The sequence below is a fragment of the Nylanderia fulva genome, unplaced genomic scaffold (genome assembly GCF_048542155.1).
Source record: "Nylanderia fulva isolate GAGA-0341 unplaced genomic scaffold, ASM4854215v1 Scaffold74, whole genome shotgun sequence".
NCBI classification, from domain to species: Eukaryota; Metazoa; Arthropoda; class Insecta; order Hymenoptera; family Formicidae; genus Nylanderia; species Nylanderia fulva.
Window position 1 is genome coordinate 329,614 of NW_028190851.1, and position 14,228 is coordinate 343,841.

Sequence of the window (14,228 nt, forward strand, 5' to 3'; positions counted from 1 at the left end):
ATTTATATTATTATTGTATATTATATTATATATTATTTATATATATTATATTGTAATATTACTGTAATATATCAACATAAAAATAATATATTAATTTAATATATATACAATAGTATATTAATATATATTAAATTAATATATCATTTTGACGTCACTTTGCTACTTGGGTTGGTATCGTCGTGATTTGATGGATAAAAGAGATCTGTATGTAAGAAAAATCGCGAGGAAAATCTAATCTATGTAAATGTAGCGTGCGATGTTTAATAATTTCTCTGTTTCTCTCTCTCTCTCTCTCTCTCTCTCTCTCTCTCTTCCCTTACATTACAGTCGTTTTGCCTATTACAGTCCCGGCCAAAAATAATCGTTAACCATTCTTGATCGAGAAGTTCGTTCGATTAAGATGAATTTTTTGATCAATTCTAACTAATTTGTAAAGTTATTATTAAGATATAGCGCAATTTTTTTAAAGATTTCTTAAAACTTGCGTCTCTCTCTCTCTCTCTCTCAGTATTATTTACAATTGTCAGTGTGTTTGCCGTACATACTTTTTAATTTCTGAACACCGATTTATCGTGCGATATTCGCTCGATACCTATGTAAAGGATTGAATAATTTGCGTACACTGCGTAATAATATAACGTCGTATTTTATTCGAATATATTTACAGACGTCACAAAAAAGCGTTTATAAAATGGTACGAAATATACAATATTAATTACAAACTTAATTACGAAAACTTAAGGGATTTCCCGGAAATCCTCGCCCTTAAACTTTCGACTGTTTGTCTCAAATCTTTGTGTTTTATACAGATCGATTTCGTCAGATAAATCGGCACGATATAAATCATATATTATAAGATCAAAAGTATTCGACATATTTATAATAGATCTCTTACGATCGAAAATTGTTGGCACGTTTATCCTGCTTAGAAAATTTGTCGCTGCGTATCGTAGGATCCAAGAATTACGATCGTGATTATATGGAGAACGCTGTGGAAGTCGCACAGATCGATATAAAATCGCGTTAATCGCGCATACAAAATCATATAAAGATTACAGAATCCAACGAAAAATCATTATAGAGCAGGATTAGGACTTCGTCCTAAACTTCATCATGTAAATCAAATATTTTTGCACTTCGAGTATCGATCAATTTTTGATTATCGATTAATCCTTAATTATCGATTAAATATCGATTATTGATCGATTAATGATCGATCAATTATAAACAGTGGCACGAAGAACACATCACGATCACAGGATTTGATACTGGTTCAGCAGGGTGTAGACTATGACCCAAAGAAGGAACGCCACGATGACGGAGACGAGGAAGATTGTCTTGAGGGAGTGCCAAGGACTCTCGGAGTGCTGCTCGCCGTTGCGGTTACTCCTCCAGACCTTGCAGCCGCCGTTCTTGCAGGGCGCCGGCTCGCCACCGCTGGTGTGTGGCGTTGACGTCGCGATGCTGCTACCCGGCAAGGTCACCTTCACTTCACCCAGCTCCGTCATCGCCTCGCCGGTAGCGTGGCGATGCACCTCTGCCACCGCCGCCGTCGTCGGCTCGAACTTCGACGACGGTTCCATCTGAAGAAGAGAATGCAATTATTTTCAAAATTGCTGAATAAAAATTCGTAAGTTTTGATTTTTTGATAATATATTTTTCACTGTATATTTTGTTAATGAGAATTTTTTTGATTGTTATTTCGTTATTGGGGATATTTATACAGAATGTTTCAGAAATTATTTTTCGAAAGAAAAATTTTCCATTATGGATTAAGTTTTGTTATGAATTGCTTTGAATAATATTTTGTTTTCAACGATTAAACACGATTAAATATTTATACTCGACTTATCTATCGATGAATTGGAAAGAGCAAACAAAAGTACACCAAATTCTTTATCGACTGATTATAATTACGAAATTTGTATATGTATATGTGTTAACACGTTCAAGGAGAATATATATATTGTATATATATATATATACTTAATATTATTGATGACTTGTTAAATATTTTTTATGGTACATCGTTGTTTGAAAAAGAGGAAGCAAAATAGCAAATATGCGGTATGCCGATGTTTATTACCGGATAAAGATTATCTACCTGTGGTTTCTAACTTCCCGAAGAAGCCCGACAATTTTTGCTTTGTTCAGATTTATTTTGTGCGACATAAAATGTCGCGATAAGAATGACATTTCATTATACAAAATTAGATTTGCAATCGGATTTCAATTAAAGTCTAAAAATGCACTCTTGCAAATATTTATCAATTTTTAAAAAATTATATATATATCTACATATCTCTATATTCTAAATTTTTTTGCGTTTAGGTTCTAACTGGATTATTTTCCCTTTTATTATTATATTTTATATTATATTATTATATTAATTATTATATATTATATTATAATTATATATATATATATATATTCTATTATTACATATTATATTATTTACTTTTTATTTGTTTTTTTATTTTTAATCATGATTGAAAATAATTTTAATTTGTTTTTATATATAATTTTAATTTGTTTTTAATATATGCAGTCACAATGATAATCAAAGCGAAGTCAATAACGTGTGTGATGATGAGGATATGAAAGTGAAAGGAACAAAACAGCCGATGATTACGCGTGCTTCAGGAATCCGGCTTTTCGAGAGGAAGGGATAATTATGTTGCGGATGTGACACGATCATATAATATCAAGTTTATAACAGAGAAAACTTATCTTGGGGTCCAGATATAATCTCGTATGGATTCGATCGACTTCGTCATATATAAAGGTAAAAATTAATGAAAAATTTATAATAAATATAAGATGGATTACAGAAATAATGATATAATCAAGAAATTAATATTTTTATTCATCTAAATTAATATAATATAATTTCAATTATATTAATTATATAATAATATATAATATATAATATATATATATATATATATATATATATATATATATATATATAATATATATAATATATATAAAATATAATTATAATATAATTATATAATTATAATTAAATATTTTTATTTGAACTTAAATTCTTATATCAATGTTTCAAAATTGACGAATTTAAAATAGCAAAAATTTATATACAAAAAATTGTATAAAATTTATATTAAAAATTTGCCAAATTTTCTTATGTTCACTGTATTTCGAATCGCGTTTTCCGAGATTTATAAGCGTTTTTCCCCCTTCTTTTTTTGTGGGGTAGAGGTCCCGCTAATCGATCGTTATACACGACTTTCACCGCTCAAAAGTATCGATGACAGTCAACGACCCGATTAGAGGCGATCGACCGTGTCGTTTTTAACGTCAAGGCCCATTTACAACGGATTTAATCGCTTTCTCGAATGCACGGTCGACTTCGATAATACTGCGTAATCACTGATGTCGAAGCAATGGACAGACGATCTGAACAATTATTTTTACTCACGTTGAATACGTGTCCATATTTCCCGATCGGGCGATCGTTCTCGTTCATACTATCGCATTGCGAGGATGCGTCTGGAAAAATTACGCAATTCTCGTTTCAACGTTGGATATTCTTCAAAACACTATAATATCGTACGGATGTAAATATACTTTGGAGAACGAGCAATGCGCGTTGTCGCGCGATACGAATCACCGTAAGAACTGACCGGTTTTTATTGTTAGTACGCTGTGCGAAAGGTTGCCATTATCAGCGCTTATCAACCGCGACCCCTGACCAGCTGACTAATAAATTGGCTCCTCCTCCCTCGGAATTATCATCGAAAATCTTGATGGGAGAAATCACTCTAATCATAAATACCGGTTCCTCTGGATTTTGCTTACATTGCTTTCGCAAATTATTATTATTATTATTTTTATCTACTGATGACTTTGATTAATAACAATTAAAATTTTAATTCGCTCGTGTATTGTATAAAACAACAAATGTATTCACAAAAGGCCACTTTATCGAGCAATATTTAAGCAATTATCTTAAATACAATACACGAGCGAATTAAAATTTTAATTGATATTTCAATATACGCTGGCCTTACAATGCGTCAATTTGACACGAATCACGATTATTTTGTTAATTCTAAGTTTATTCATAAAACTTTCGGCATGAGTACCGCAGATTATTTTAAACAATGGATTGATGCAAACTACAGGTTAATAAGAGTGAGATCTAAATTGCGTTTTTTAAGAACTTGCAGAAATCACGGTATCTTTCCTACACACTTAACAAAATTTTGTCATATAAAATTCAATTTATATCATCACAGATCGATCAAAAGATTGGAGAGCATGTTGTACAAATTTAAAGCAAATGCGATGAATATTGAAATCTTTGATTTACACAGACAAGTAGAGTCATTATATAACAAGATATTTAATCTCATACCCTTGCATATTTGGAATAGATTGTTTAAACATCATACTAATGCCTTTAAAAATTGTCATAATAGATTGTTTGTTACGCATAAGAAGAAATTTAATTGGCTTATGGGGAAAAAACTTTTGAAGTATACCAACAGCATCAAACCCATAGATATACAATGTGTCTTACATAAGGAAACCTCACAACCGATAAAAATTATACAAAATCGTCCTACAGCAATTACGAAGGATACGGATATCAATATACACATAGACGTTAATAAATTTCTAAATAACCATACTCACACACACACACATCCTTTAGAACATACAAACGATAAATGGTTCAACCTCTCTAATATAGGTATACTCTTCTTTCAGCCATTTTTTCAATAAGATGTTCAATTAATTTTCTATTTTTTTACACAAATTTTTAGTAATGATAGTGTATGTGTTAGCATCTTTTAATAAGTTCTCCATTTTATTAGCGTAATATGATTTTTCCATTGCAACAGTGGCATTACCTTTATCCGCACGTATTCCACCTAATGTGTCGAAACTTTTGCAAATGGGTAGTAATTTTTGCCTTCTTAATACTAACAAAAAATCAGCTATACACGAGTTCATTAAAGACATAGAAAGTAACCACAAACGTAACAATATTAACAATCTTACAACTATTCGAAATATTGCTGTTCCAAAATTTGCACAATTCTTAAACACAAACGATAGAAATGACTCAGTACAACAAAAACTACTCTGTGCATACAAGGATTCCATAAAATTTTGCAAAGATAATCCAAATATTATATTCACGCGTGCGGATAAAGGTAATGCCACTGTTGCAATGGAAAAATCATATTACGCTAATAAAATGGAGAACTTATTAAAAGATGCTAACACATACACTATCATTACTAAAAATTTGTGTAAAAAAATAGAAAATTAATTGAACACCTTATTGAAAAAATGGCTGAAAGAAGAGTATATCTCTAATAATGAATATTATAAATTACGCTCTAGCGATTCTCTCCTACCAAAAGCGTACGGATTACCTAAAATCCATAAAGAAAACTATCCATTCAGAATCATAGTTTCTTCTGTAGACACGGCTTTATACTCGTTAGCTTCTTTTTTGCAAATTATTCTAAGAACTAGTCTTCCTAAAGCTAAAAGTTATATTAATAACAGCATGTTATCTAGAAAAAAGATTGATGATAACGATACGATGTTCTCTTTAGATGTCATTCTTTATTCGCGAACGTACCTCTAGATCTTGCGATCAACAGTATTAATGATAAATGGGAACATATTGAAAAAAATACTAGAATACCAAAAAGTGAGTTCATACTAGGTATAAAATTCATTTTGACATACACTTATTTTACATTTAATGACACAATTTATAAACAGACTTTTGGGACCCTGATGGGGTCTCCATTATCACCAATCATAGCTGATTTGGTCATGCAGGATCTGGAGGACACGGTTTTTAAGTCGTTAAATTTAAAATGCACGTTTTATTTCCGTTACGTAGATGATATAATACTGACCACTTCGACGACCAATATAAGTGGAATAGTTAGTAGCTTTAATAATTATCATGACAGACTAAAATTTACAATAGAAGAGGAGGTTAACCGCAGCTTGAATTTCTTAGATTTATCAATAAAAATTATGAACAATACAATATACATAGATTGGTACCAAAAAGAAACCTTCTCAGGAAGAACTTTATCATATTTTTCTAATCATCCACAATGTCACAAAATTGGAATAATTTATAACTTATTAAATAGATGTTTGTTATTATTGCACCCACAATTTTTTAATAAAAACTTAGAGATAGTTATTAACTTACTTATAAGCAACGGTTACCCCCTGGATCTTATTTTTAACAAAATCAATCATCGAATAGGCTACCTCATTGCTAAAAAAAGCATTACGGAAAGACAAACAAACATAGTAAGAACAGAAAATACAATAAAAGAATTAGAAACAAAAAACTATTTGTTATTCCATATATAAATAGGATCTCTGAAATAATGTCTCCTCGATAAAAAATACAAAACTTTTAGTAGGATATAGATGCCTTAATAAACTTGATAAAATTATTAAAACACAAAAAGATAAAATTAAACATCCTTGCAATTCTAATGTAGTTTACAAGATTAATTGTAATAATTGTAATGCATCTTATGTGGGCCAAACGAAGAGACAATTACAGACGAGATTGAAAGAACACAAAAATAATATCAAGTTGGATTCGATGAGACATTCGGTAATTTCTGAACATATTAAAGATGAACATCATACATTCAATTGGGATAATGTATTGATTATGGATAAGGAAATTAATTACCATAAAAGACTCATCTCAGAGATGTTACACATTAAAGAACAAAAAAATGGATTAAATTTAAATAAAGACACTGAGCTTCTTAGCGAGTCCTATTATGATATTTTAGACAAATTAGCAAAAATTAAACAATAATAAGACAAATAGGACATCAACAGTTTAGGCACATCTATCTGATAGTATATAAACACACATAATTTGCGACTAAATACAGTTTAAAATGAAGTGTCTTGTTAGACGGTTGGTTTCATCTATTTATAATAATTTTAAAATTAAAAAAAAAATTGTGTTAAACTGTGAGAAGAAGCGACACAAAGTAAGCATAATAAATTTATGTAAGGCCTTTTATCTATTAGTAGACATACTTTAATTGTTATTCATTTATCAATCACAGCGTCTATGGATATTAAAAATTTCTCGCTTAAAAACGAAAAAATAACTTACGAGATTCAACATCATAAGATTTCATTACGGCGAATACTTTTAAAAACATGACAAATTGTAACACGCATAAAGTTCTAATATATTCTCGACTCGAATTAACGGACTATTAGTAAATTTTAAGAATAGGATGATTTTTTGGTAAGAATTATAAATTACGTAACACTGTTATACTGAGGAAGACCGCGTGCGGTTGAAACGTTTATATATGGAAGGTTTTTTGTAATTTCAATATATTGTTTATATGGAAGGTTTTTTGTAATTTCAATATATTGTTTATATGGAAGGTTTTTTGTAATTTCAATATATTGTTTATGAAATAAATTTTAATTGGATACATCTTAAATATTGCTCGATAAGTTGGCCTTTTGTGAATACATTTGTTGTTTGATTATTAAGTTTTTATCAAAAATTAATTATTATAATAATTCTAATCATCATTAATTTTTTCCATTATTGTCAATATTTAATATGTGCGCTTTTTTAAATGAAATCAGTGTATTATTGTTATATTACTGAAAAACAGTAAAGAATCTCAGATGATTTTAGCAGTTATAGTTAAATATAGCATTAGTAAATCAAGTGAATTATGTATACACTGAAAAAATCAATTAGCGACTGTTTCAATCAGTGATATTTCAAAATGCATCTTATATATATGAAATAAATTTATTTTATTTAATACAATAGGAAAGACTTTTACACGAGCACATATGGATGACTATATAAAATTACTGTATTTAAATATAAAATTTACAATAAATTCGTGCAAGACATTTCGTCACTTACTTGTGACTTCTCAATCGCTAAATTCAATACAATTACATATAACAGTCTATAAATTTCATCTTAAAGCTATAGTTGTCTTGTTAGTAATGTAAAATATACTAATATGTCCATGTTCTTTGTAATAATTTCGGTGCTCGGAAATAATTAATGTTCAATCTATGGTAACAATAGCGTACAGTTAAACTTTTATACGGATTTTATTAGATATAATTAATATTAGTTAAATTGCAAACACTTACATATTTTTATTTTTCGCCTCGATCTTAATTATAGTGTGTTATTCTTTATCGACTTTTAGGCTGAATATACGCAGAATCTCTCTCTTAAGCTTTATATATTATTTAGAAAAAGGTGAAATTTATTTATATTTTGTTTATTTTGTCAGTTATAATTCTATTGTTACTTCTGATTAGTTTTATATTTAAGAAACTGATACTATTATTTTTTTCCATTTCTATAAATTTAATTCTATTATGGAATGAGTTAAATAAATTTTGTATTGCTATTATTTTGCAGTGTTTGGCTGCGCATATAATGTCGTCTACATATCTATGGTAAAACAGTATATTATTCTTGATTCTATGTAAAACTTTATTTTCAATATCTTGGAGAACAATATATCAGATATTATTGGGGACAACGGTGAACCCATGGGTGTGCCAAATGTCTGTTTGTAAATTTTGTTATTAAATTTGAAATAACTTGAATTTAATATAAATTGTATCATGTTTATGAACTCTTTTTGTGGAATATCTGTTTCTTTTTTTATGTAAGACCATCTGTTGTTTAATCCAATGATTGCTAAATCTATAGGTGTGTTTGTGAACAATGACACAACGTCGAACGAGAAAACTTGCTTGAATTTATTGTAAATTTTATATTTAAATACAGTAATTTTACATAGTCATCCATAATTGCTCGTGTAAAAGCCTTTCTTATTGTATTAATTTTCATTTGATACGAGCTTCATTTTCACATTGTTTTAATTTATTTCATTTATTTTATAGCTAAGATGTATTTATACAGCTACGTAATTTTGGTAGAGGAAAATTTATTAAAGTAATATTTAATCAAAAGAAAAAAATAATAATTATTAAAAAATTTATGTAATTTTTTTTTAATTTAATAAAAATTTTATGAATCATTAATTTTATATATATATATATATATATATATATATATATATATATATATATATATACAGGGTGGGCCATTTTAAAAAATACGATCGTGTCCGGATCTTGTCTTAACTAGCTGGATCATACTTGGACTTTGCCCTGATTGGTCGGAGCATGTAAAATAAGACTAAAGGAAAGTGAATATTTTAAGAAATATATATATATATTTTGTATTTTTATCAAAATGTAGTAACTTTCGAGCTTTATAACTCAAAAAGTACGCAATGGAAAAACATTTGACTGTAGTGTTTTGAAAAGCTCTCGAGATCAGCTACAAGAATATGTAATAAAAAATAGGGGGTGCCATTTAAAAAAATTGAATATTTGATGCATTTGGTTGTCAAATAAAAAATTTTAAAAAATCCCAAAATTTTTTCTATTTGACAACCATTCAAGATATTGCGTTTATGTGTGTTTCTTGCTGGAAAACTCCCAAAATACAGTAATACATGAATGATGATAAGCGGGTTACCTATTGAAGGGGTTTGATAGGTCTTACAATTGGGATCAATGATTTTTCTTCTTCTCCGAAAACACTTATATGTATATTATTAATTATTATATAATTAGCCAGTTTGATCGATGACATTTAATTTACCTGTTTTATATTTTATAGATTATAGATAATCGAAAGAGGACACGGAACATTTTATTTACAGTGCAATGTGCAATATGTGTACATACATATATTACGTGTATAAATGCGTCTGATAAGATGGAAGACAGGGTAGGAGACGGAATAAAGGAAGGGATAGCTTCACATATATATGTATATACACGATGAAGGAAATATTGTGTTACGTGCAAATTTCCCAGCGTTTGTGTATAATATATATCGTGTGCGACTACCTTGCATAATAATTTTCTTCCGTCTTATTGTATTATTTTCCACTAGAACAATCACGACCTCGACGAGCCATATTCGCGAATAAACGAGCGAAATTATTTCTCACGTCGACACTTCTTTGCACACGTGTGTAATTGGAAATGCGGTATCCGGTATCACGAAAGAATCATATCTCCGATTGATTAAGCTCGTCGTCTTGTCTTTTGGTTATTTTGATCAATTCCTTGTCGACTTTTTATCGCGCGATAACGCGCGAGCACATTCAAGCGATTGTAGTTATATGAAAAAAAATGAAAAAAAGAAATAAATCGACGAAAATTATATAATATATAACGATTTTTTAGTGTACACTTGTGAGAAATCGAGATAAAAAATATGTGACTCGTCGATGAAATATTATTGCTCCAATTCTTCATCCGAATGTATAATAATGATTCGCACAGGTTAGAGAAGCATTTATATATACAAATATATATGTATTTATTATATTTACATAATATATATTTATATAACAATTTTTTAATATTCTAGGTAGCAAATATATACGTTATTTTGACGTCGAATAACGCCATTAAACGTTAAAATGACGTCATTTTAACGTTTATAATGATGTTAATTTGCTAATATTTATATAAAAATTTTACATAATCTATATATACAGGGTACTCCAAATCTACGGTAATTTGTTAGGATGTCTGGGATCATTTCGAAATGTTTTTTCCTTAGTGAAAATATCATTTTTTGCATTTTAAGTAGAACAGAGAAGTCAAAATGATGTTGACTACTTTGGGATGTTTCTACCTAAGCTTGCATACCAAAACGTCCTCTTTGAGAAAAATTTTACTCAAAATCTATAATGCACGTAACGTACACTATAGCTTTTTCAGTAAAATTTTCCTCGAAGAGGACGTTTTGGAACGCAACCCAAGTAGCAAAACTGACGTCATGACGTATGTCTGCTACCTTGAATATTAAAACATTTTTAAAAAACCTTAAATTAAAATTCTATTAAAATAAACATACTTAATATTAATATAAATATAAATATTTTATTTCCAAAAAGGCTTAGTTTGCAAAAACCCTTTTATGTCCAATCGCTTATAACTCAAAAATTATTTGTGCCTCGACATTTTTGCTGAGGAAAAATTGTCTTCAAATGGTCTCAGGAATCTGCCATTAACAGGTAGGTCTGGGACACCCTGTATATACGCATTATGTTAATTGCACTTATAATAAAAAGCTCGCAGCTGTCACATCATACCTGATGATGGCGCGTGTCAGCAATGGCGGCGGGACGTTCGACGCAACGTTCGCAAATGGAATAACGATGCAAGATATCATCGGATCGATCATATATCGATTGATATGTGTGTTACACTTTCGTGAACGATAAGGCGACACGAGTCGCGAGAGGCCTGAAAGTTTATACATTCTCTATTATTTGTCGCTCACCTGACGCATCTGTTGCGGCCGCCAGGTGCGCTTGAAAAAGCTCTCGAAACACTTCATGCTTGCTTCATCACTCTCCCCCACCTCCTCACAGTCCTCACCTCTTCAATATCGGTCATAACATATTGTTCTTTTTTGCTATCAGAGCTATTTGCGACGCAAGAACTCGATCGTCCTCCCGTGTAACCCGATCGAGGTCGATCGCGGAGTCGAAGTCAAGTTATGGTAGAGAGGGATCGAGGAGCACAATTATTTTTATATATTTTACGCGAACGAGAATGATAAATATTAAGGACACCCGCGAGCAGATGCGCGCCGTTCGCCGAGCGTTCGCCGACTAATGAGAGGAACTCCTTCGCAAAGAGATGCTGGCGAAAGAGTGTTGTTGTTCCTCCACACTTCTCCACTCGCGGAAGCGAGTCGCAAAGAAGGACTTATTGGATTTACTTTCAAAAATATGGAAACAAATATTGAACATCGAGCTCATAGATTAGTTAGTTAAACTAATATAACATCTAATAAATATTTAAATAATAAATAAATACTTCACAAAACTAAAAAGGAAAAATAAATAAATATATCTTTATTTCTTCATTCTCAGAAACTATTTCTTTCTTCTTCTATGTTTGTGTCTAATATCTGAAAACTCTGTAAAAAAAAACTTAGCAAATTCATTATTATATATGAAAGTTAATATTTCTTCATTTAGAAATTTTATGCGAAGACAATTTTTCTTTATATCTTCAGAAAGATGAACGATAGAGAGGAATTGGTTTCGTCATGAAAGAGTTTTTAGTTTCTACAAAACAATAAAGCAATATTTTTCAACAATTATTTTCTAAAATAATTTAAATAAACCTAAATTCTACATAAATATACAGAAGATGCAATTTTTTCGAAATAGGAGAAAAATATTTACACGATATTCGAATACTTTTGTTTGGATGCTGATGAGTACCTTCAATATCTATCACTAAAGAACAATTTTTTGTTATAGATTTTATATTACATTTATTTAAATAGAGTGATTCTTTTATTACAATAAGAGTGATAATAACTTAAATTGTTCAAACTAAATTATAAGAGCGCTATATTTTTTTCTTTTTATATATTTATTCTCATTCCCTCCGAACTTCAAAATTCGAGAACGATGGCTGCGAGATTTCCTTCTCGTTGCGAAATTCCGCCTTATCGATCCGCGACTGAGGACTACCAGTGTGACGAAGCCACTGTTTCCTGAAATTAAAAGGAAAAAAATGAACCAGGAGTTCGAGAGAGTCGCACTTTCTTCTCATTCATATGAATTGAAGCTCTTCTTACATCTCTTCGACTCGAGACTTTTCTCCCTCCAAATGACCAACGACGGTACCGTTCGACGTGTTCATGCACCATCCTTTCAGACCCAACTCCTTGCCGCGTTTCTGCGTATACTATAAATATAAACATAGTGGCATAAACACAAATAAAATATTTATATTCATCGATATAGAGAAATTTAAGAATATTTAAAAAGAATAAAAGTGAGTGGAGCTTTACTGTTAAAATAGTTTTTTATTATTATATATGTATATATATATATATATATATATATATATATATATATATATATATACATATATATATATATAATAATTTTTTATTATTATATATGTATATATTATTATATAATATATATATATATATAATTTATATATATATCCAAGCAAATAGACATCATTCAACGTCAAAATGACATCATTTTGCTACTTGGGATATTATATATATATATATATATATTATATGTTAATATATTATTAAAAAAAACTTATTAAAAAATGTCGTGACAATTTATTTAAATATCCCGTTTTTATATAATATATATAAAAACGGGATATTTAAATTTGAAATAAAACTTATATTTAATTAACAAGACTATATATTATGGCTCTTTAATATTAAATATATAAATACGAATAAGTAAGGTCTAAGAGCCATATACGCGGATGTTCCTGCGTACATTTAATAAACAAATTGTGCATGAGGTTTGGTAGTTACACCAAAAATAATTTTATATATTTAAATTTAATTGTTACCGACAATTGGTAAAAATACGATAATAATAATTATATCGATAAACAGATAGATGTCGCAAGCGAGCGAGAGTTGCACTCTTTGGCGTAGAGTTCCTTGTTTCGGACGCAATAAATCATCAGGATTTCTGACGCAAGCCGGTTTACCCACCTTCCTGAAGAAGACACCTTGAAAAGAAGCAGGATATAAACAGTGGAATTAATAAATAATTAATAAAGATAATCGAGAGAGAATGTGAATGCCGCCGCACCGCTGACAAGATTAATCCTTTTGTTTACCTTGCACGATGCCGAAGACCTCGAAATCTACTGCGAGCATCTTCGACATTTTCGGGTTCTTCGTCGACGACGACGATGCCTCGAGAAACGACGACGAGATTAATGAGCAAATGAGGAGGTACGTTAATCCGATCATTCGACGTGTTAAACGTTTTCCAAGGCGACTCTGATCCAGATGTCGCTCGTTCGTGCGATGTTTGGAAATAATTGGCATTTGTTTGACACTTGGCAAAATATTCATATTGCCTCAGAATAATATATGTATATATATTTTTATAGGCACATAAATCTTCTTAAGACTTATCGATTAGTCATTGATATATCGAAAGTAGGAGAATTAATGAAAAGTCATTTATAATTTTACCTCAGTCACATTTATTTTGTAATTTCTTATAATCTATCTTTTCATAGACACGTTGAATATTTTATTAATGATTTGTTGCTTCTGCATCTAAATTAAA

The 14,228-nt window shown here is 29.9% G+C and overlaps 2 protein-coding genes and 1 long non-coding RNA gene across 7 annotated transcripts; 1 reads left to right on the forward strand and 2 right to left on the reverse strand.

The window, feature by feature from the left end:
- Positions 1-627: 627 nt before the first annotated feature.
- On the reverse strand, positions 628-11,770 carry LOC114944959 (uncharacterized). 4 transcript variants are annotated; one of them, XM_085488912.1, is made up of 2 exons: positions 11,423-11,770; positions 628-1,583 (listed from the first exon to the last, which is right to left on the reverse strand). In XM_085488912.1, exons 1-2 carry the CDS (start codon positions 11,477-11,479, stop codon positions 1,254-1,256), a joined length of 387 nt encoding a protein of 128 aa, XP_085345038.1. In that variant the 5' UTR covers positions 11,480-11,770; the 3' UTR covers positions 628-1,253. The 4 variants fall into 4 exon arrangements, with proteins under 4 accessions (XP_085345038.1, XP_085345039.1, XP_085345040.1 ...); XM_085488913.1 differs by lacking the exon at positions 11,423-11,770 and adding an exon at positions 11,232-11,406; XM_085488914.1 differs by lacking the exon at positions 11,423-11,770 and adding an exon at positions 9,973-10,239.
- On the forward strand, positions 2,688-12,005 carry LOC114944960 (uncharacterized). Of its 2 annotated transcripts, none has more exons than XR_003822319.2 (3): positions 2,688-2,785; positions 9,740-10,413; positions 10,502-12,005. It is a non-coding gene; the product is annotated as an uncharacterized LOC114944960 (long non-coding RNA). The 2 variants fall into 2 exon arrangements; XR_014926166.1 differs by having other exon boundaries at positions 11,034-12,005.
- Positions 12,006-12,380: 375 nt separating this feature from the next.
- LOC114944958 (acylphosphatase-1) lies at positions 12,381-13,957 on the reverse strand. Its single transcript, XM_029321025.2, has 4 exons — positions 13,768-13,957; positions 13,640-13,656; positions 12,740-12,849; positions 12,381-12,655 (listed from the first exon to the last, which is right to left on the reverse strand). Exons 1-4 carry the CDS (start codon positions 13,901-13,903, stop codon positions 12,538-12,540), a joined length of 381 nt encoding a protein of 126 aa, XP_029176858.2. The 5' UTR covers positions 13,904-13,957; the 3' UTR covers positions 12,381-12,537.
- Positions 13,958-14,228: the final 271 nt, after the last annotated feature.